Source organism: Echeneis naucrates, chromosome 8, assembly GCF_900963305.1.
Source record: "Echeneis naucrates chromosome 8, fEcheNa1.1, whole genome shotgun sequence".
In the NCBI taxonomy this organism is placed as follows: domain Eukaryota; kingdom Metazoa; phylum Chordata; class Actinopteri; order Carangiformes; family Echeneidae; genus Echeneis; species Echeneis naucrates.
Genome location: NC_042518.1, coordinates 2170410 through 2194101, shown reverse-complemented (window position 1 = coordinate 2194101; position 23692 = coordinate 2170410). Strand labels below are relative to the sequence as shown.

At 42.6% G+C, this 23692-nt stretch overlaps 1 protein-coding gene across 6 annotated transcripts in view; it reads right to left on the bottom strand.

Moving 5' to 3' along the window:
* The window catches only part of mybpc2a (myosin binding protein Ca), a 38254-nt gene extending 16650 nt beyond the window's left edge, over positions 1 to 21604 (bottom strand). The window contains exons 1-10 of one of the 6 annotated variants that reach the window (XM_029507818.1): positions 21494 to 21551; positions 10202 to 10237; positions 10058 to 10066; positions 9948 to 9968; positions 6967 to 6987; positions 4584 to 4598; positions 3920 to 4003; positions 3641 to 3789; positions 2288 to 2405; positions 2007 to 2055 (exon numbers count right to left, since the gene is read on the bottom strand). In XM_029507818.1, the coding sequence (XP_029363678.1) occupies positions 2007 to 2055; positions 2288 to 2405; positions 3641 to 3789; positions 3920 to 4003; positions 4584 to 4598; positions 6967 to 6987; positions 9948 to 9968; positions 10058 to 10066; positions 10202 to 10237; positions 21494 to 21515 (524 nt within the window). In that variant the 5' untranslated portion in view covers positions 21516 to 21551. Of the gene's footprint in view, positions 1 to 2006; positions 2056 to 2287; positions 2406 to 3640; positions 3790 to 3919; positions 4004 to 4583; positions 4599 to 6966; positions 6988 to 9947; positions 9969 to 10057; positions 10067 to 10201; positions 10238 to 21493 lie in introns of all 6 variants that reach the window. The other 5 variants (XM_029507824.1, XM_029507819.1, XM_029507821.1 and 2 more) reach the window with 5 other exon arrangements.
* Between the last annotated feature and the right edge of the window lie 2088 nt (positions 21605 to 23692).

Below are 23692 nucleotides of genomic sequence, written 5' to 3'. Positions count from 1 at the left end.
AAGCTAAGATAAACGGCAATAAATCCAAAGTTGTTGCCAGCGATGGCGTTTGTCCTACGGGTGAACGGTTCATCCGAAGATAACGTGGATGGATGTTATCCTCGGAGGGGAGTAAATTCTCCCAGGGTGAAAATGCCCTTGTTCACGGGGCACACATGATCATAAATTGGTTGGGTGAGCATGAAAACAGTGTTAGTCATGTACTGCGGCGAGAACAATCCCAAGAGCTCGAGCTACTCGAGCAGTTTTGATCAAACGCAACATTATCAAGTAAGGACGCTGCAGGAAGACAGAGGGAGGAAGAAATCACAGGATTTCTTGTTTTCTCTCGACGTTGAAAATGTGTTTTCTGTTGTAATCTAGAGGGACACGGACAAGAGTTCGTCTTGTGAGGGACCCAAAGAGGTAGAAACCAGCTGATGGAGTGTGTACCTGCTGCTTCTCCCTTTTACTTTCCTGGACCGTCGGCAGTCCCGTGACCAGACTGACTAACAGGAGTGCCTGCAGCCGCCCAGGCCAGGCTTAGCCACGCCCCCTTATCTGCCGAGCGGTTTGAGGGTCAGGCCCAAACATGGTTGTAGACCTCCCTTTGTTCTCAGCACATTAAAGCACCAAAATGCTTCTTCTTCACGCTGTGCAAAACGCAAAACTTGAAGAGTTGAAGAGTTCCAACTTTCTTGACTCAAAGCGGGAAAAATCAAAAATGCCTCACCTGACCAACTTTTCTCCTTGTTTGGTTTCACCAACGAGACATCTCAGATTGTTCTTTATGGTGAATTTCAGTTTCACATGAGCCCCACACCATGCGTGTTTTAATCTGCTTCAGCTGGTCGCCGTGGGCAGAGATGCACGGCCCGGGCTACTTCAGACATGAAACATACATTAAAGTCCAGGATTTGAAAAAAGAAAAAGAAAAAGAAAGCAGCAGTTCAACTTTTTCTGTCTGATGTTCTCGCTCCACACCTTCAGCCATTTCGACCATATCCAACACTTTCAGCCAATCACTTCTTCTGGCTACCATCAACTTCAACCTTTCTGTTACCTTTTAGTTATCTCAGTGTTTCATATAACTTTTTCTGTCTTATTATTAACCATGTTTCTCTTCCTTTAGATTTTTCTGCTCAGCCTTCCATCATTACATTCAAACTTCGAGCTTTCCTCCACGTATAGTTTTTCTACTTGATTCGTAATCTATTTAAGACAATTTGTCTTAAGTGCCTTTCATCTATTTATTCAACATGTGGAACTGTTTTCTTAATTTTGTTGTATTTTGTGCACGTGCAGGAGTCACACCACATGAATTTATTTGTGCGGCTGTAACATGCATATTGTAAAGAGGATCCTCCGTACTGAACTTCTGGAAGCTGAGCCGCATGATCTCCATATAACAAGGTGTTCAACACACTCATCTATTATCTCTACACCAACTTTTCACTTTTCATTTATCACACCAGCCTCCCTCTTTCATCCTCCCGCTCCTTGATATCAGCGTTCTGCGAATAAGCACACTGACATCCTCTCTTGAGCTCAACAGGATACTCTCTTCCTGCATGTTGTGTTTCTCATCCAGCCTGCACCTCCTTTCTGCTTGAACTCCAACAAGGAAAGGAAAGTATATTTTTAAACATAAATTGCTAATATGAAGACTCAAGGTGTTGGTGCGAAGATGTCGGCTGATTTACGATCACGCAGCGCTCGTACAGTACACGCGTGCTCAGAATAGCTGAAATTTAAAAAAGCAGCCAGGCAGATGTGGGAAAAACGTATTTTAAGAAATTTTAAGAAAATAAATAAAAAGTCCCTCCAGAGGCTTTCTCCAAGACGTGATGAAATGCATGAGGTGTCAAATCACAGAGGGGCGCCAGGTGAAGCAAAAACAGCGAGGCGGCAGACGCACTGAGACGTGACAGGAAGTGAATGATGCCAGACAGACAGACAGACACACGGTGAGACTGACAGACGGGCAGACGGCGTGAAGGGTGACCCTCGCCAACGGAGACACTCACGATCGCTTAAACGCCTCCAAGATGTTGGCCTGCTCCTCCTGTTGCGCGGCTGAAAGCGAACAGAGGAAGGACGACAGGTGAGAGCCGGCCCAGGTCCATTCATTACACAGCGGGTTCGAGCAGCAGAGGAATAATGGACTGATGACCTCGGCAGGCCACTAAATGATGGGACCTAATGTGTATCGCACTCACTGAGTTATTGGCTGACAAAGCCGGTTACACAGTAACGGTGGACACGCTGAATGGAAGATGACAATAATGTGATTAAGTGTCTGTCTCACCCTCCACGGAGACGTCGAATGTGCAGCTGTCGCACTTGTCTTTGGAGGTGACCTCACAGCGGTAGCCACCTGCGTCTCCGTCCACCACTTTGATGATGTTCATTTCATAAGTGTAGATCTGAGAGAGAGAGAGGAGACGATGTGTGAGGAACACACGCACACACACACACACACACACACACACAGCGATATGAAGTACAAGTCCACAAACACATGAAGGACTTCCAAGTCCAAAGTGGCTCCGTCAGCTGGATGGCCTCGTGGTGAATGCAATAAAATCTGGCACAAATACGCTCCAGAATTCAAGGATGGCCTGACTGCATTTTGGAGGCCAAAGGTCAGAGGTCAAGGTCAAGACCAAAGCCAAAGTCATATTGACTTTGGCCTTTTTGGACTCAGGGATGAAATGAAACATTTACCTGGACTGGCCCTGAACTGATTAGATTTTCATGGGAGAGGTCAAAGGTCAAGGTTACAGTAGCAAATATTTTATATAGTTTTAGATAAACGGGGATGTAATTGTACGCAACGCATAAACAACTAAATTGGTTCCTGCAGCTGCGTTTTTATCAACAGTTCAAATCAAAACACGTATAATATACGACATTTTATTAAATTAGCAGTTGTGGGGCCATCGTGTGAAGAGCGTCTGGATCACAAAGCTGTGAAATCCACTGAATAAGGAAGCTGACGATGTAAAATACTGGACGTGCATTGAAGCTGCCGTAGTTTCCCTACAGGGGAGTGTGTCTGAAAAAATCTATTATTTTGTTTGTGAGGTTCATTTGTTGTACAGTTCGTTCGGTATTACTCATCTCAGAAAGTCCTGTTTTTCCATTGATGCCCAATTTTTACTCTCATTAGGATTAAATTCGACACAGACCTTCATAAATGTGTCTATTATTAGCCGTGATTCTTCAGAGGTTTTAACTGAGAACTCCAACGTGCCACAATGTCAGTTTTCATTTTTATCTTCACAGCAATTGTACAGAATTTATGCAATTTGGTCACATGAAAATAAAAGCAGAAATGAGTTATTCCTCTTGCTGTACTTGGACTCCTGCATTTAGAAGTTGATCAGATTTATACCCCATTTTGGTTTTGTCTTCGATAAGCTGTTGGCCGTAAAGAAAACTCCCCCGAATCAGGAGCATAAATGTGATTTCATGAAAATCCACCAAAAAGTGACAAACCGCTGATCGCCAATCTTGATTTTTCTTTTTTCTTTTTTTTTTTTTTTTTTTTTATTTTCCTCTCCTCACAATCGGCTTTTCCCACGTTTAAAGGGTCTACAGTCTGCACTGATGTGGTTGACCGTCCACGGGGCCAAACATCTGTGTGTAGCAGACACACCTTGGTGTTCCTGTCGTAGGCCTCTTTGAACTTCAGGTGCTTTCCGGCTTTGCTCGCCAGGTCGAGCCATTTCCCCTTCAGCCATTTCATGGTCGGCTTCCTCGTCAGGTTTGATGAGTCCACTTTAGCCACGAACGTCACGTCCTTGCCTGCCGGGGACGAGATTGACACGCAGCGAGCCATAAAAGCAGATCAACAGTCTGTATATCATGTTTGGCATTAAGCGAAGCATCCCTTTCATTTTGGATGTAATTCAGGAATTTTGTGGGCAGTTCAGACCTTTAGTCGCCGTGACGCTCTCCGGTTTCACCACAAACAGTCCGGTCAGCTCGGACATCTGAGTATCCTCCCCGGGCACAGTGTCTGTGAGGTTTGTGTTGTGGAGGGATCACAGTGGACACGTTAAAACGAGCAAACACAATCCGGACACAGAGACACATCGAACAGGACGGACGACGTAAAACAGGAGACAAGATGATCAAGCAAACCGCTGAGTCAGCATCTTCCTTCTTTTGGGAAGCCTCATAAGTGTAATTTGATGATAAGTACTCCTGAATCTCTAAATTCCCCGTCTGAACAGAGATCAGCTCGTGTGCTGCAGGTTATTTAGCCCTGGGACTGAGCAACAGTCTCCGCCAGTCTGTAAACCATGTGGGACCCTGTTTTGACAAATAGCAGGCAACCAAGGGGCCCTCCGGTGCAGACTGGCCCCCCAGGGAATAAAGAAGCTCCTCAGATCACGTCTGAAGACATCACATTAGGTCTGACTCTTCTGCTGCCCCGACAGAACATAAGCGGCGGCTGAACGCTCTTATCTCAGCGATAAAGAAACGAGCTGCTCTTTTATCCGCTCGCTTCCTTTTTGCAGTTAAATTGATGTAACCTCTGTAAGGTGTTTGCTTGTCAGTTGATACACAGACGCTAACGTAATCATTTCTCTTACCATCAGGAGGCAACTCTGCATCAGAGGAAGGGGAAGGAGGAGGAGAAAGAGAGAGAGACTGTTCAGTATCTGTGCTGTGCTGTTAAACACAAGCGTTAATTGGCTAAATGATAATCTTGACTTCAGGTGAGGATCGCTCACACTTTTCTCTCTCTGACGAACTAACAACTCCTGTTTTTCTTGTTTTTTAACCCCCACAGACAGCTGTTAATTAGTTACAACAATCTCCAACAATCGGGTTAAAAAAATCCCTTTAGCTGCGCTGAAGTCAGGATTGTTAACTGTTCGTGACATTCATTTTCTCTGACAGTTAAGCTTCACTGCCAAGCAAAATAAAACCACCAATCCAGTAGAGTGAGTAAGAAGAGGCCACGGGTGGGCATCCATTGAGCGCTCGCTGACAGAATGGATCCAGGGTCACATGTCAACAACAACAGAAAAGGTCATGCGCCTCCATAAATCCAGAGAGCCATAACGCCACCGCCTTCTTTTCCTCCCACTCGCTCCCCCGTTCTTTCCCTCTCTCTGCTTTTATGGGCTCAGTTAATTTGATCTTTTAATCAAAAGTGCCCCAGAGGATAGATCCAAGTTCAGATTTTCAGGATGATTTAAAAGGTTTCAGTTCGAATGCTAAGTGGGTAAAGTTGATCCCAGAATGGCACCCAGGGGACACTTCTGAATGTTTACAGTCTTATTTATTTATGTCACACCGGACACTCGCTGTGTTTGGGATGAGGATTGCTAAGTGAAATTAACACCGGACACCGTCCTTGACTCCGGGAACATTTGGGTTTGGGACAAAAGCCAACTAGGACTAATTAACTGAAAACCTGCTCTGTTTTAGGTGAGAGAAAAAATAATTATAAAAAGGTTGTTATTTTACAGGACCATTATTTTTCCCCAGAGTTCCTAATCCTTTCTACACTCTATCTTGGAAATGGCTTTCCGTGGATACAATCAGCTGATCGTGTTACAGATTCACAAATCTGTGGAGGGATCGAATCAACAGGCAAAACTTTTCTCTCCACCATCATCCCAAAATATTAACGGAGCAGCTTTAAAACAGATCAAAGTTTATAAAGATGGATGTCGCTGAGGATGAACGAGGCATACGAGTTTACAGGTGACGCATAAGCCAAAAGCAGTGACGGTGATTAGATTTCTGTGGGTGTTTGTTGAGGATGTTGGATTGTGAGTCTTTGGCTTTGGTAGATTAACTACACAAAGGTGAAGTAGGTGAAGCGCCTGATGAATGCGTCGCCTGTGATCAGTTACAGTAGATAAGTGATATTCCTTAGATGGCCCACAAAAACGGCAAAAAACTGCCCACGTAACTGTGCAGCTACTGATTCATTACATAAAATTCACCACACCAGGTTCTCCACAGTCACTCAGATCCAAACCACAGTGTTTCCCTTTCCAAGTGCCAAATTACATCGCTATTTCTGGGAACCTTCCAAGGAAATTATCTGGAAATGATCAGAAATTTATGGACCCGTAAAAGCTTTTAAATGGCAGGTTGTCTAATATCCTATCCCCAGCTGCTTATTACTATATTAAAATAGTAACATATTACAGTTCTGTCCATGAAATATAGTTCTATACATAGAATGTATAGTGATGTCATTTCACAGTTATTACTTATTCAGTGTATTATCAATTTATCATCAGAGCAGCAGCAGGCAGAGCACACACACTGTCTCAGCCTCCTTCAGTCTGCTGTTGTACACACACTGTAAAGAAACGAGCCTCAGTTAGATCATGAATGACGAACAAAAGGCTGCTGCTCCACACACACACACACACACACACACACACGGACGATATATTCCCAGCAGACCAACAGACGGAATATATCACCTTTAAGAAACCAGATCTTATCCGCTCACTTTTAAAAAACACAAATGTTCTCTCGGATGCTTTGGTGAAAGCGATCTAATCGTTCTTCTTTTAACCACATTGAAAGATTTATTTGTTTTTATTTTTGTTCTTTTTTAGGACTCAAGTCTTTGTTTACTTATTTGGTCTGGTTTTCATCTGACAGATTATCTGATGAATTCGCCGTGACAAGTTGTGTCTTCTGCATTGTTTTCATCTTCTTTTATCTACGTCCACTGTGTTGCTTCGTCACTTTTGTTTCTTGGGAAATGAAGTTAAATGTCTGATTATCATCATTATTATCGTTATTATCATTATTCTCATTACGCTCTAGATTTCCAGAAACCTTCAGGTCTAACTTGCATCCTTGCTAAAATGATCACACCAGAGCAGTCCCAGGTTGGCAGATACCCGGACACACACACAAGTTGTGTTTAGACAAAGCAAACACAAAAATGGAAGACACAATCAGGCAGGGGAAGCAGTGTTTTTGTTCTTTCCTTACCATCCCTTGGTTCATTGTTGGCTGAATGAAAAGAAACAGTCAGCGACATGGAAGTTAGTCATGTGGACAATGAAGGGTTAAAACACTTTCCATAGTCCTGTGTGTGTGTGTGTGTGTGTGTGTGTGTGTGTGTGTGTGAGAGAGAGAGAGAGAGACATTATGAATGAAACAGCTGATCAACAAAGATTGGATCAAAGACGATGTAAAAGCCTATTCAGAGACAGAGACAATATCTTCACACACACACACACACACACACACACACACACACAAAGCAAGGCGCTTACCTAAAGCAGGCTGGTCTTCTGTTAATGAAGAATAAGCAGAGGTTGAGCAGACGGACAGGACCAAATTAGCTGTAATGCTGATTTAATGTTGGTGCTCACTTTTGTGTGACGCACATAAATACACACAACTATGACAGAATGCAGCAAAGCTTCGTCAGTCCGCAATGACTTGTATTGATCATTTGAGAGATAAATCAATGTGTTTAATTTAACAGATGAGTAAAGCCACAATGACCGCACACACGCACAAAATTATTTAGCCAGGACAAAGCTCGCCCTCCATTTCTGCAAATGAAGGGACATAATAAAGCAACATGGAGGACAACAGCAGCCGTTTTGAAAATTAGATTTAAGTTCTCTTCTAACAAATGTTTTTCCCTTTCACGCTGTAAAAAGAGCCATTGTTACTGAAGCGTTTGCAGTTTTAATGACTAAAGTCACTTCTTTAAACTGTTTTCTTTTATTTCTAACTCCCAGGTTTTTATCGGACAGGATCCGGCCTATCAGGGCTCATCGTGTCAGCACGTGAACATAAAGGTAAGTTCATTTAACTCACATTTGTCACACTTGGCTAAAATCTGACTAAAATTAATAAACATTGTTGTAATAAAAACTGAAATCAGGAAAGCGGCTCCACAGCAGTGTTAGCATCAGCAGCTGTTGATTTGTCAAGTTTAGCTTCAGACGTCCGTCTTTCACTTTCTTTGAAAACTTTTTTCCACTCAGCCTCGAAGACGTATCGCTGTTGTGAGGACGCGTTATCAAGCTTGTCTTGTAAGAGCAACATTGGCTGAAGCTCTCGTTCTCGTTCTCGTTCTTGATAAATAACCAGCTGTTAATGCTAACGTTAGCCTCGTAGTAATAACAACACATCTGTTCCATCAGCACGGTTATCGGTTACCGTATCGATGCTAACACCAACGCTGTCTTTTTGAAATAAAAAAATTCTCTCTGCTTCATATAATTAAAACCAAATTAAAAATTTCTGTTCCTGTAATGACAATATGTTGTTAATTTACATAAACTCTTGAAATAGCTGGTCAATAGATAAAATATTCACAGTCAGACATATTTCTGACAAAATATCAGATCTTGCCGAACAATATCAATTTTCTGAATCGTTAATCCGTTTGATGATGTTCAGACACTCACAGCGCTGAGTTAATGTTATTAAAAGGTAGATTTGTCCAGATAAAGTCTGCAGTTACTGAATATGTTTATCCACATTTAACCAGAATTACCGTCTTTCCCAAACGTCTGAACCCGAACCGAGCGTCCTCACGAATCCTGCTTTGAATTGTATATATTCCTATATCAGCACTTAATATCTCCCCGGATCAGAAGACGGTGGCTCTTGAAACACAGAAACTGGCTCACATTTGCAAATGCACTAAATTTTACAAATGTGTAATCTGAAATGTGTCGGCCACGTCAATTTTCCTCATTCGTATTTGGTAACGATAAATGATTTGGTCATATTCCTGCAGCTTTTCCAGGTGTTGTCCTTGAAACATGACGTTTTAGTTTTAGTCTAGCACACAGCTCTCTCTGCAACACATCATTACACAAATCGAATCACTCCCAGCGAGCTGCACAAAGTTTGTGCAATAATTCATCTCAAATGACTGACAGCAATGGCGCATACACAATGAAATGCAAACGCACACAGAAACACGTGTACAATATTCTAGCACATATCTTCTATTACAAACGCTTCAAGGGATAAATTGAGATTTAATCCAACAAGGTGAATTGAAACTGTACACATTCACAAATAAACGTGACGCGCAAGCTTCTCCTCTCAGGGGACTCATTACTTATTACTTCGTGGAGCTTCTGGCTGAGGAAATCTCCATAAACATACAAACACAACATGGATCGTCATGCTTCACAAATGAAAACATAATATACCGCATCACAGTATCCACACACACACATATACACATATACATGCTACATAGCTTCTGTGCTGTGGGCTACTGAACCCACACACAATCATTTCACACATTTAGCTGCATGCCTTGTCCTCAGCTACGGATTGGACCTGAAAGGTCGAGATGTTCAGGCGAAACGAGAGCAACAATCTGCCGTCTTCGACCGCTCTCAAACCTCCTTCTCACGCACAGACGACAGTGTCAGCTTCCCATCTGGAGCAGGTTGAGAGGCACACTGACCCGAACCGGCTCGGGCAGCTGTGTCGTCTTTCAGCAGGTACAAAATATACAGACTGAACGCACGAACGCACAACTGATGCTGGACGTTTAGCAATTCTACTACTTTTACTGAAGTAAAGTTCCCACTGCTACCTGAGCTCTGTGCAAAAACTTAAAAGATGCACAAATCACAAATAAGACTGATGACAGGACACGTTCACGTTGGGAGCTGAAGGACAAATGTTAAGATTCATTTTCAACTCTGTGAATGCACACAGAAGATGCAAAGTGAAGTTAAATACACAAACATATGCAGACATACGGTGTGATTCCTACCTGTGGATTAAACACCTCCTATTTTGCTCATGACACCAAATTTAATTTGCATCTCTGCTGCTTAAAATAAACCTCTAACATGCCCTCAGTGCTATTAAAAGAATATCAAAGTGCGTGTGTGTGTTGGGGATCATGCATCTCCACACTCAGTTCCATCTCCACAGAAGTTCACTGCTTCTGTGTTCGTCTCATCTCTAACTCTTACCCTCCTCCTCCGCTGGCTTCTCTGAATGAGGGAAAGACACATTATTTTGTGGATGATGATGATGCTGCTGAGCAGGACGAACAGTCGGACAAACGCTGTGATTTTCTTACCCTTTTTTTCTGAAAGTAAGAAGAAAAAAAAAAAACATTACAGAAACTCAAAGCAGAGACTTTTATTCAAATATTCATTTTGCGGTGGCTGACGCGGCGTCAGTAAACTCGTCGGCTCAGATTAGATGTCATGAAGATGCTTACCAGCAGGGGCTGCTGCTGCCTTCCCGCCCTTGGCTGCTGCAATTAAAAAATAATTATGTAAATTAATTTGTACATCCTCATTATTTCATATCATCCAACACCAGCAGCAGCACGCTGTTTGGAAAGTCACAGCTTCAGACTCCGTAAACTGTTTAAAGAGCTGCAGTGTGTGATCTGAATACTCAGGAGGCGAAGACGAATAACAATCTCTATACATCTCTGGGGACGATTTATTTATGATACTATATCGGTCCTTCTTTTATATATAAAATACAGAGAATACAAATAAACATTAGATCCATTCTGCATTTCTAGAAATAGACATGTTTATAAAACTGTGCGAAACTGCATAAAATATACACTTTAAATAAGCTGTCCAATTTTAATAACATAAACACACATTCATGACTACACTGCATCACAAAAAACGACATTTTTAAACTTGCTTTGTGCACATCTTGATTTCTGCAGGCTCTGCCTCTGGCAGAAGAGAATATCGGCTTTCAGTGCAGGGACAGTTCACCGTTCAGATGAGCTGTGCTTTACAGAAACAGTGAGTCTGAGATACTTTTGGGGGGATTTCTTTTTCAGAATAATTAAAAAATTGTGAAAGGGACAGCCTCAAGACAAAAATGCTTTTGATAGGATAAGTACTTCAAAGTTCCAGGATCCCAGATCTGGGTTACTTCAGCAGCTGGAAGGTCTAATGAGATGGTAGATTAGAGATGAGTTTCTGTCTGCCAGACAAACAAACGCAGGCGGCTGCACAGTAATAATTCAACTTTGGCAGCGTTCACTTCTTCACCTTCTATTTCATTCATTTCTGAGGTCTGTTCCCTCATTAGGGCTCCTGTTCAAATGTTAAAAAGCATTTCAGAGTGCGGACAGCTGAGCAAATCGAAGGGACATGTGCCCAAAACAAACACCAGGCTCCGCAGAGCAACTGTCCCATGAGCCTCTTCACCAGCAGGTCTAAGATATCAAGGCTCGGCCTTGGCACTCATGTCTGGCGTCCTGGTGGGGGCAACACTTCTATTTTGGATAAGGTTTGTTTTTCAGGCAGCGATCTGTTAATGCTTCTGTCAGCACTTCGGTCCAGGAGGGATCCGTGACGCACCAGGCAGTAAAAACTTTCTTTAGATTCCCGCCGAAGCGTCTACCCACCCTTTGACTGTAAATCAGAAGTCAGCCAGTCACTGAACTTCAGATTACTTAAGTGTTCTTCAAGTCCTCAGCTTTTCATCGCTGCTTTACCTTGATGTCAAGGAGTTTGCAAGCAGTATTTGATCTCTGACTCATCAATGATATAACAGAAGACGGGAGGAGGGTTTGTTTCTCAGAAACAATCCTCACCCTGAGAGACAACTGGGGCTTTAAATAAATGTCATGAAATCACCATGGAAACAGATGTCTGCAGCTTCAGATATGTGTGATTAATAATATAACCGTTTTACGGGAAACAGAGAAAGACAAAAGAAAAAAAAAAACAAAGCAAAAAAGAACTGAAATTGTCTCGCTGATCCAACAAGAATATTTCGGCTTCTGAGAGGAAATTTTCATATGAAAGGCTGATAATAAAGGCGAGTAAACCCCTTCATCTGCTCAAAGATCGGCCCTCCAACTACATCTGACTTAACCTCTTTTCTTTATTTTTGAATCTTTGGGATTGCTCAGCGGTGTGAGGACAGTCTGCTCTGTTTGTCTGAGCACATCTTTTCATCTTGTGTATTCGGAGAAGAGGCACAACACACCTGTAATGTCATTCTAACAATATAAAGGAAAAAAAGACGTTAGCCCAACATTGTTTGATGGCGACGGAGCATTTCCTCACAAAAAACACACACAGAAGTATATAAATCTTTCTTGGCTATTAAAGTTGGATGAAAATCCAGTCAGAGTCTCATTTATTGTCACCAAAGTATTCGCGTATCAGTAATAAAAATCTGAAATCAGAGTTTTGGTTCGTCAGTGTGAAGATTTGAGAGGGATGTCGATGCTCTGCAGTTCTGATCTGTCCTGAACCTTTGGGGGCATAAACGAAGAAATTTGTTGTGACATTTTGAACCGTGTTGATTAAAGTGTGTCGTCAGGGACGTTTCTAAAATCCTGCAGCCTCAAAAATGGCGCTGCTAAACAGTACATGAATAAAACAAATATTTTCGTCGCAAGATAAATTGGAAAAACACCTTGAAGAGCCAGAGGAGATTAGACTTGCTAATTTCTGGGAGATGTTGAAAAAGAAAAGAAGCCTAATTCGTATTCCGACTGACAGCTTCTTTCTTCACATCATAACTAGGAAATATAATCACAAAACATCACAGGCTGACTTTAACAAATATAAGTTCTAATATCTTTTCAGCTCGCGGCGTCGTGCTGTGTCGCTGCCAGCATCCTCAGCCGTCACTGTGCAGTTTCCTTCCTCAGCTCCAGCAGTATTTTTGTGTCTGTGCAGTAAATTGAGTTTCCACAAAGGAATTTTTGCACTGCCAAGGTCACAGCTACCACTTCTCCAGAAGATTAGATCGGAATCTTATATACGTTATCAGCCGTATCCTTTCACATCTTATTTATGACCCCTTCGCTGCTCACTATTACCTTTTTTTTTTTTTTTTTCCATATTTAGGTAGTTAACGTTAAGAGGTTGGGCATCTGGAGGGTGATTTTGAATTTCTTTGGATGCCCGTGGTGAGAGATTTTATGCAGATGACCAAAGATATGAAATGCAAATTACTATGCAAACTCGTACCATTAGCTAGGTCGGTGGGATCCATCCTCAGGGGATCATGCATTTTCCATTTCATTCAGCCAAATTTATGCTTTATTGTAGCGGCACCCTGTGATTTAACCGAAATATGTTTTTCCCCTTCTAATAATCTTTAAAGCACCAGGCCCCTCCTGCTCTGCAGCCGGGACAACTGTGACCCTTTAACCCTCCGAGCTAATGCTGAAGCTGATGCACAGCTGATGAGCGCTGATGAGTTTCGTCATCTTGACTATCTGTTGACTTCTCATACTTCATCCAAATCTCCACGCTCAGCACTTTCCTGTCCCGCCATACCTTTGTCCTACTTTTTTTTTTTTTTTTGGCTGAGTAAGATGAAGAGAGAAGAGGCGGAAACTAAAACGGGGGCGAGGGAAGAAGAATGAGCCGGCCAACAGGGAGGTCAAGGAAGGCGTGAATCCTCGCGCTAAGATCCGGAGGATTGGGTTCTTCGGTGGGGGAGAGCAGACATGCAACATCATATTTATATTTAACAAATCATGTGAGATGCCCGATGAAAGGGGATTTATTTACTCCGCTTTCGCTGACCCTCTCACTTTCAATACTTCCTTTAATCTGATGCTCCGTGCGTCATAATTATAGACCATTTTTATTTGCCGAAGATTATCACTAATATCATTTTTTCCTTCTTTCCATGAACATATTAAGATCAAGTCAATGAAATGATGCAGACGCTGAGGGGGGGTGGTGGTGGGGGGGTCTCTGTGTGTAAAATGGGCTTTTAAAAGCTCAGCTGGCAGAGCAGAGCACTAACAGCGTCTGGGCTGGGGATTTGCCTCCGACCACGGCTACTAAAAGATGTATGCAGTCTTGATTCTTTAAGGCTCTTACAACATAAGCATCCACTAAATGGCATGTAATGTTTCATATATATTGGACCAAGTAATGAGATTATATATATATAATAGAGTCCGTGCATTATTCACAACAAACTTAAGTGATTATTTTGGCCGCCTGGGGGCAGCAGAAAAGGTTGGAAGCTTCCTTATGAAGACCATCGACTGGATGTTTGCTCAGCTTCAGTCCCTTTTCCTTCTCTGACTTCTGCTGATGTTTGTTGCAAACAAACTTTTTAGAATAGATTTGTTCGACTTTCTAAGCAGCCTTGATTCCCATTTATAGGCAAAATTACGTTTTTATTTAAAATAATGGGAAAATTAAGAACCAACCTTCCCTTTTGCACTCATCGCTCCAAATCTAGTTTCTTCTGGCTTAAAAAATGGCAGCTCACCAACCGGTGAGTGATGTGGCGGCGGGCTGCCACTTGATTAAAACCTCTAACTGAACTTGACTCTTTCATTCTCTTAAATAATTTCATTTCCCTGTGTGTTTCTCCACCATGAACTGCGCCAGTTAAAAATAAGAAAGTAGATCAGAAATGGTCAGCAGCCCCAGCTTACCAAAATAAAAGCCCTTCACCTCAAAACCAACATATTTGGTAATATATACTAATTATCTCGTGATGAAAGAAATTTAGACACTGTCATGTCTCAAAACAAGAAGTTTCTCTGAATGAGTCACACATTCACAAACTGCGAAGAGCGCACACGTTATCTAACCTGAGAACAAACAAACAAAAAGCTGTGTCCCTTTACGAGACCGAATAACAATGAGCAGGTTAACACTGCTGTGTTCATCCTGCACAGTGTCTCTCTGCCTCTCCCTCTCTTCCTGTGTTGCTTTTGAAGGGTAACCTCTGTGGAATGTGCTTCCTTAATCTCTCTTGACATTTCCCTGTCTAGCTTTGCAGCGTTCGTCTCCTCCTGCTTGCTCGGTCGGTCGAGCCGAAGGAGTCAAGCCAAGCCAAACATTTGAATCTTTAAATCGTTCTCTCTTGTCGCCCAACAAAGCCAAAAAGGGCACAAATTCCTCGTCTGCATTTGTTTGAGTGTGTATTTTGAGGGTAGATGCTGAGTAGCTGCCTCTTTAAGCTCAGAGCGATGCATCCATCACCGTCGCTGCTGCTGCTGCTGAGAAATGCACCACTGAAGTGGTTTTGTTTCTACTGGAGCTTGATGTCGGGCGACTGCTGAATACATTAAGTCACTTAGGCGTATCTGCAACCGTAAACTATGGCAGCAGCAGATGTGTTAACTAGAGACCGGGGTCCACACGGCCTCCGCTCCGACTGAGAGCAGCACCATTTGGTGGTAACATATTCCCACCGTTCATACTTTGTTAATGCCACCTAGTGCCCTTTTACACCGCGCCACGCTCGCACCCTCTCCACGCTGAACAGTCATGTGTCACTCAATATAAGCTATAAGCTCCTGTTACCTTGTGTGTTCATTAGCACGCAACTGCAGGCTGCGGTTTCACCGAAGTGTCGTTCTCGTAGTTCGACACGTCCATTACTTCATTAGTTGTCTGACATCATATGAAGCTGAAATTTTATTTTTCTGTACCTCAGAAAACCAGACTGAAGGGAAAGCCCCCAGATATATGAAAAGATTCTGCCTTAAATACGCAGAACAAGCTCTCATTTTCTGCAAACACACAAAGTCAAATGGAAAACGAGTTAAGTTCATCTGGAGCCGAATCAGTTCAAGGCCTAAAACACTTCAATCAGGCTAAAAAGGCCCAAACTAAATGGAAGTTCAACCTTTTTCATAAACCAAAGTAAAAAATGGACCATGTTAGTAGCTGAACCTTATTATCTATTGAGTATTAAATGTCATAGTAGCTGACAGGCCGTGTTAAATCACTTCCTATTTAAAACGAATCAACCCTAAATCTCCGATCAGCATGAAAAATAGAAGAAATGCTGCTTGAACCTGCAGCTGTGGAAAGGAAAAGGCAAGGAGAGGGGATTATTTTTAAAGTGGCACTCCAGCAATTTTACACATCATGATTAGTTCTCTCATCGTGGGGAGGACGACACAGCCTATAAATAAAGCTGTAGGCTGTAAAACGATCTTTAAGGCCGGCTCGGCCTCAGACTGAAAATGCTGCATCGGGTTCGATCGTTCTTTCGTGCTGATTTTTTTTTTTCCTTTACAAACGCAGGATCATGATTGAATAAATGATTTGTGGTCGTCGTCTTTAGAGTTTGATGGTTTTGTGAAACGGACTTGAACGAGCGTCTCCTTCAGAGGCCTCGCTGTCACAGTCTCTGGATCAGTCCTGAATGTTTCTGAGTTTATTGTGTTGGCAGAATAAAGTCAGAGAGACACGGACAGTCAGATATTTGGATCCAAAGGTTACTGTGATTTAGAGAAAATCAGGAAAGAGTTTTCTGAGTTCAGATCGCTCATCACAGTGTGATGTGTGACATTTATAATTAACTGATTCGGAATATGTGGAGACTTTTTAAAAGATTAGAACCTTAAGAAAACGATTAGAAAAAAAATCAACATGTCGGTTCAATCTTTTCAACAAACGATGTTAAACTGCTGGAGTTCATCAACTGTTTAAATTCTTCATCTTCAATGTGACATTAAGTCTAATAATCATTTTAATAATGAGGCTGATCATCTTTGACTCTACACGCATGATTTAGCCAATCATGTTACTCATTGCCTTAAGCGCATCTGAGTGATGTTTCTAGCAACTAAAACTCCAATCCGCTCCGATTTATACGCATATTTACTGCTGCAACCCAACAGGGAAATTCCTCAATGCCTTAAAAGCCTTAAAAGCACCTTAATCCCACTTAAAAAGCATTTCGTTCCATTATTATACAACACGACCACACAAAGCCAAGGAGGCGCTACTGTACTGAAGCCACACGAAGAGGTGACTGAGAGGTGTGCCGATAAAAAACGCATATTCAAATATACATCAAAATAGTAGGAGGAGGAGGAAGAGGAGGAAGAGGAGGGGGTATTGGCAGCAGATCATAAAGACAACATTAATATTCAAACAGTCTATTTATAAACCTGCGTGTGTGGATGAGTATCAATGGTATTGCTGGCACTTGGCTGGTATCCACACCAGGGGGGGGGGGGGCAGAGCGTGACTGATGGAGTTTCACTGTTTGATGATGAGGATGAAGAGCGGCGCTGTCAGCAGAATCGGGGTACACTAAAGCCCCTGCCCTCCCGATCACTCCATCATCTGCCAAGTTAATGTGACAGCCCTGATGAGCTGACCTGCAGCCATGTCGTGGATAAACTGAGCGTTCGCCATTAAATGGTTGTTTGACATGCCGATCAGTGACGGGTGTTAAAAAAAAAAAACAACAATCACAGATATCACTGTAGTTTTGGGAGTCAATTCAAATATAATAACCTCCCTGCAGCATCGCTTCAAATAAATGTTTAACAGCGTAAAAATCAGGGCATCGTTTCAAAGTGAGGCGCTTCAGATTTTCTGCTGTTCCAGACATTTCCAGGAATCCAGAGGTATTAATGTAAACTTCCCTCCTTTCTGTGACCTTTCACCTGTCAGCTGCTTCCTCGACCTGCAGCTTTAAATGTCTTTTACATATCTGGTTGACCTACTTTTTGTTTTTGGCTGCTGAGCTTCATTCTAGTGGGGTGTGAAAAAAAAACAAAAAACATTTTAGAAGATTTTATTTTTATAAGCCTGTTTGAGGATCTGCCTTGCATTGATTAGATTAGATATTATTAACATCACACCAGCTGTTATAAAGCAGAAATTTGTAGTAATATCATATTTACTGTGTATGAATTCACTTCTGAATAATACTCAGTCAGATGATCAAAAAAGTGAAATATTATCGACTACTTTGAAAATAATTTAGTAAAAGGAAAAAATGACAAAGCGTGCTGACAGCCGCTTTTCCATCCCCCTAAATTTCTATTATGTTTGGGTGGTAATGGGAAAAAATAAAGAATTTGAATCTGGAAAGTTGTGTCGGACGCCAGCTGGAATCGGAGTGTCAATAAATCAACTCAAATTTATAAAAGTGGACTTTAAAGCTGCAGTAAGCAGCTTAAAGCTGCGTTTTCAGTGACATTGGAATATGAACATTAGAATGGAAAAATCTGGATCCAACAGATAACTACTCCACATTTCCTCAGAGAAGCAGATGAGCTGAGGGACCGTCAAATGGAAATATAAAAATTTCAGCGTCTTAGAAGTGAAATATTTAGTTCTTTGTTGTTTTATTATTGAAGCAAAAATCAAATTGAAAATTCATTCATGACGTTCAACACTTCAATCCGATCCCTTCTCGCTTAGCTCCACCGAGATCTTCCATACAAAGAAAAAGGTCACTAAGAATGCCCCCCCCCCCCGACGAGTTGATGTTCCTGAGTTATTTGCGTGCGTGGTATAACAGTCATGCTTTAAGCCTGTTGTGGCTAAAGACTGAGGGATTAGACAGACAAGCCTGGGGGGGTTATAGTGATGATGATAAGAATTATGACTTGTTTGGATTCCTCTGCTGATGTCGTCCTCCCACTCCTGCTCTGCTCGCTCACGTGAGGATGAAGATTTATGGATGAACAAGAGAGGAGGTGGGGGGGACGGGGGGGGACGGGATGGATTTGGTAACAAGGCTGGAAGAGGGATAAAGGGGGTGTGAAACTGGAGATTAGATTTTATGGCAACGCTGTAAACTTTGTCGACGGTTTGAATGAAATGTTATTATGTGAATGAAGCGGCCTCAGCGCGGGGAAACAATTGCTAAATGCATCGCTAATTTAGGGATGAGGAAACTGTGGTGTTCGGTAAACAAAGGCGGCTTTAAATACTGTATTAAGCTGTCATCCACTTCAGCTTCCCATTCATTTCCTTTTGTCTTCCAGCTCACAACAACACAGCCCGCGCTCCAAATAGGCCAAGGCCTCTCTCAGATCACAGAGGAAGCTTTGAGAAGAAGAAGGGATGAAGTCTGGCGGCGTATCATCGGGCCGTTAGAGAGTCTTTGTTAATGATGTATCAGGGCTCAGTTAACTTTTCACACTCTCTTTGTGAGACCTGGCGGTGCAGCCGCTTGACTCTGCATCTGTCTGTAATCCATCAAGCGGCGGGCGCATACCTGTGGGAACCCGATGATGGCCTCGGTATGAGGTAACGCTACACTGGGCCAGCCGGTTTAAAGGGAGGTGACGGGACGTTAGCCTCCTTCCAACCTGCAGCTTAACGAGGTTTAACCTTCCACTAAACAACAAAAACAGGAGGCCCTGAGAGGAGCCCACCATCCTGGATCCTGTCAACCTCAAACGCTTTAGAGAGCGCAAATTGTGGTCCTCTCATGATTAGAGCTATGAATTCTGGGTGGATTGAGACTTTTTCCTGACTTATAAAAAGCTCTGTTCCACAGAAGGAATGGGGCAAGAAAGAGTTTTTAAAGTCAACATTTAATGAGCCACTTTATGTTTTTGAATTTTTGATTTGAATTTACTCCAAATTCAGAGCATTAAGTTCCAAACTGGACCGTCTTGGTGCAGCAGATGGATTTAGACGTGAATCTTTGTGGACTACCCCCGTCTGGTGGTCGGGGGGGTTTCACGGGTGCTGTGAGAAACAACAAGGCTTTTTCAGACGTGGGGTCACTCAAGTTCCCTTCCCCCCCCGCGGCCTTAAAGCCTGTTGGTCCCTGAGGGGCTGAGGGAAGGGAGGCCAGACGCCACCGATGGGGGAGCCACATGAACTGAGCTGACCAGCTGATGGACAGTGGCAGGGGCGGAGGGGGGGGCTCCAAAGATGAGAAAGTGCAATGAAGCTAAGACAGGGGCAAGGATTTGGGATGGGTGGACACGCAGGAACAAGAGGAGCCTGACAGAAGGAAGTAATGAGGTGTTGGGAACACGACACGTATGATGTCAGGAGTCTGGAGCGGCGACACGTTGGTCCGATACGATGAAGCGTGCGGATGGAATTACTGCACGATGGGGAATAAAAAGGGAAAGGGCATAAACTGCTTCACTTCTATCAATATATTTTTCCACACATCAGCGCTGACATGAATCTCCAAACATGGAGCCAATGATGGATGCGTCTGCTTTCCTTTGCCTGCAGAGAAAAAGCTCCACAAGAAGAAGAAGAAGAGATCAGGGATTTTTTATATCGGCCTCCCGGGAGGATATGATATCCCAAAGAAAGGAAAAAATAATGGGAGTTGTGGCTTTTTCGCACAATAACAGCGATATGGTGAACTTCCTGCAGATTGGCAAAAGGGAGACGGATACTGGCGGAGGAGATGGCGTAACAGAATGAGGGAGGCAATCAGGGTCAGAGAGATTAGGTGTCTGCGGCGCAGAGATACGACGCAAGGTAGTTACACCTGAGTTGGCAGAGTTCCCTCCAACAAATCATCCCGATCATCTCCTCACTTTTATCTCCTGCCTAACTTCCTCCCTTACCTCCTTTCCTTGTTGTTTCTCTGGTTTCATGCAGTCCTGGTGATTTATGAGGCCGTGAAGCGGCTGTTGACAAAGGCAGCAGAGCGTATTTTAAACCCCGTGACTGATTCCAGCATTGTAACAGACATACTGCGGCGTTTGAAGTCACATATTACTGTATTAATGCTCCGGTTATTAAACGTTATACCACATGTATGGTCTGGATATGCTACACAGCTGTAATCCCATGCGTGCAGTTTATGTTGTGGTGAAAGGTTTTATTACCAGTGATGAAACGAGGCATTTACTGCCCTTTACACACCCCGTTTTTCATTTTGTCCATTAAAAGTGCGTCGATTTATAATTTTCCATCACAAAAAGTCATCAAAATGGCTGCGTGGCGTTCAGCGGCACTCCGGTTTTAAAACCTCCTCAATTATATAAACACAAAGCTCTGAATGCGGCATAATAGAAGCATTTCATGTGGCAATTAATTTCCTGAGCTCTAACCTCGGACCTTATGTCTGACTCTGCTGTAAGTGTGCTGACCTTTGCACTTTCACTGTCCCTTCACTCCTCGGTTTAATGAACCTGAAGGGCCAAAGAGGATTTTACTCACACACAACACATTTGTCCCCATAAATGGCTCTGAGCCATTATCAGCACATTAATGGCTTCTCTCTGCAGCACTTTTTTCCCCATTTACTTTTATCTCACTTTACATTTATTTTAATAAAACAAATAGCCATATAATGTCTTCCTGGTGAAAGATAGAAGATGGCGATAGAAGTTATTTGAAAAATGAAGTCAAACAGAGAACACGAAGATAAAAATACAGCCGTGCTGCGGCAGAAAAACATCGTCAGTGAAATATAAAGCAATGCGGCAACTCTGGAGGCAACAAGTTTATGAGGACACGATCTTGTAAGTAACAAATGAAATCCAACACTCAGGCCGCAGATTACTGCGGCCTGAGTGTTGGACACGTTGCCCAGTAAGTGATATCTTGGCTGGATTAAACAAAAAAAACGAAAGTTCTCCTCTTTTCTGGGAAGAGATTCAAATTAAAGCACGATTTTAAAAAAACAACTTGTTTTTCATCAATCTGGTACTAAAGTTTTTTACAGAAACCAAACTGGGATGCTTTTTGTTTGTTTTTTTTGAATCAGGAGTGGGTCCAATTCTTTGGTAAGATAATTTCAGCGTCTCTGTCTCTGATCAGGTTCTGTTGTAATCCCACAGGACGGACCATCTTACCGGGCTTCTTGGGCTCAGGCATGTCTGTCTGTTTATGGTGAGTCCTCTGGAAGTGTCGTCCTCGCCGCCTGTCTGTGGATCTGCCTACATTTCCTCCTCCATCCCTTTTTATCACCTCATCGCTCGCCCACTGAACCCCCCCACCCCTCCAAGAAGTGAAACAAGGAAGGAGAGTGACAGAATGGATGTCACTCGAAACCTTGGCTGGGGAGACGGAGACAGTAGGAAGACACCATGAGGGGTAAAAGCGGTTCAGCTGCCAGCTGATTAACTCGTTCGGCCCCCCGGAAGCAGACCAACAGATGGAGTTTAACTACGACGGGGCAAAAATGTCTTTTTGAGGGACGGTATCAAAATTAGTCGAGGACGAGGACGGAGAAAGGGAGGGAGAGAAGGTGAGGACGCATTTGGTCCAAGTCCCAAATGTGTAAAAAGGATAATATTAATAATGTCTGCTGAGGCAGCAGTCTTGTTGAGGTCGTTGTGTGTCTTTTACTTTTGAGGTCATTTTGCTTCTTTTTCTGTTTTTTTTTTTTTTTGTTTCTTTTCCTAATTTTGTGTCTTTCTTTGGTTGTTTTGCACTTTTCTTTGTGCCTCTTTTTTTTTTACTGGTCTTGTTAATATTTCTGATCATTTTGTTAGTTTTTACGTGTGCGTTTATTTGTGGTTGTTTTGCATTCCTTTGTTCATTTTTTGTCTCTTTGGGGCCATTTTGTGTGTCCTTTTGGTTGTTTTGTACTTCTTTGTAGATCAATTTGTGCCTCATTTTCTGTCTCTTTTGTGTGTCTTTTGTGTCTCACTGTGGTCATTTTATGAGTCAACTTGTTATGTACCTAATTGTAGGACACTTTGTGTCTCTCTTCACTAGTCTTGTGTATATTTGTGACCATTTGTGTTTCTTTTTGTACTCATTATTCATCTTCTTTTTTAACTCACACAACTCTTTTTTGCTTGTTTCCTGACCTCAGGCCTTGAAACATGTTAAGGTGGGACGAAGTCTTTTGTCGTGATGGAGGTTGGTGCCTTTTTTTTTTTAACCCCCTCAGTCATTTTCATACAGTCCGCAGGTGAAGCAGATGAGTTCAGAACAAAGTCTGAGATGAGACTGAGACCAAAGCGGCGGCAGCATCGTGTTCCCGCTGGCTCTGACAATCCAATTTGTTCTCCAGTAGCTGAATCTGTCAACAGGGTGTGTTTTATTGGACTGGAGGGTTTTGCACAGGGATGTGAGGACCAAGGTCAGAGACAGCAGAGGGGAGGTCGCTGACCTCATGAGTTCCTGAAGAGGTTTGTATTTGTGAACACACCCGTACATACAAACTTTGAAATAAACATATGTTCTCCGTAAAGAAAAGCTTACGACAGGAATACGGTCTTTATCCTCCACCCCTTGAATCTAAATGACAATGCAGACCGTAATATGGATTTTATATATATATAAAAAAAAAATGTAAATAGCGCATTTAAGCTGCTTTTCACTTTCCATTCTGTCATCCCCTTTTTTGAATTCTGCGCTCGTTGGCTCACTCGCCCAAATTGCTCAGGCAGCTATAACCTTGACCGTAACAATAAACATTCTTGGAGACTTTAATTTTGGAGAGAGAACTTAAGTCAGAAAGAGAAGCAGAGATTGAAGAACAGCTATTTAAGGCAAGTGCAATTTGAGATTCTGATGTTCAAGGAGAACAAAATACCCTCGAGGAAGATTATTGGAGGGCTGTTTGAACAGGACATAAAAGGTCCTTGAGTCTACTGTATATTCTGACTTCAAATTACTTGACTTTTAAGCAGGCCAGTATGTAATAAATCTTTCTGAGATATTCACAGCTCATCAGTGGTGATTTATACTGTTATTAAATCCTTCCAATGGGCAGAGATTATTCATATATTGTGGATTTAAAGTGGATACAGGAGACTAACTATAGGTGTCCTACATGATCCAGTGAGCCGCTGTGGAGGATGACACCACAGTTATTTAACGCTTGCATTAGTTAAGCCTCGCTGAAGTACACGTTAAGCCAGCTGAAGCAGGTCCTCTCCACCTTTACAGCCACTTTCCCACGACAGGTGAAGATTAGAGCTGTCACCGAGCAGCACGTGCCATCAAAACGCAATATTCTTCAAACACAATTTTATTTTACATTTAAAATGGCCCTGAAGTTTAGACAGTGAGAGTTTCCCAACCGTTTGGCTGCCAGG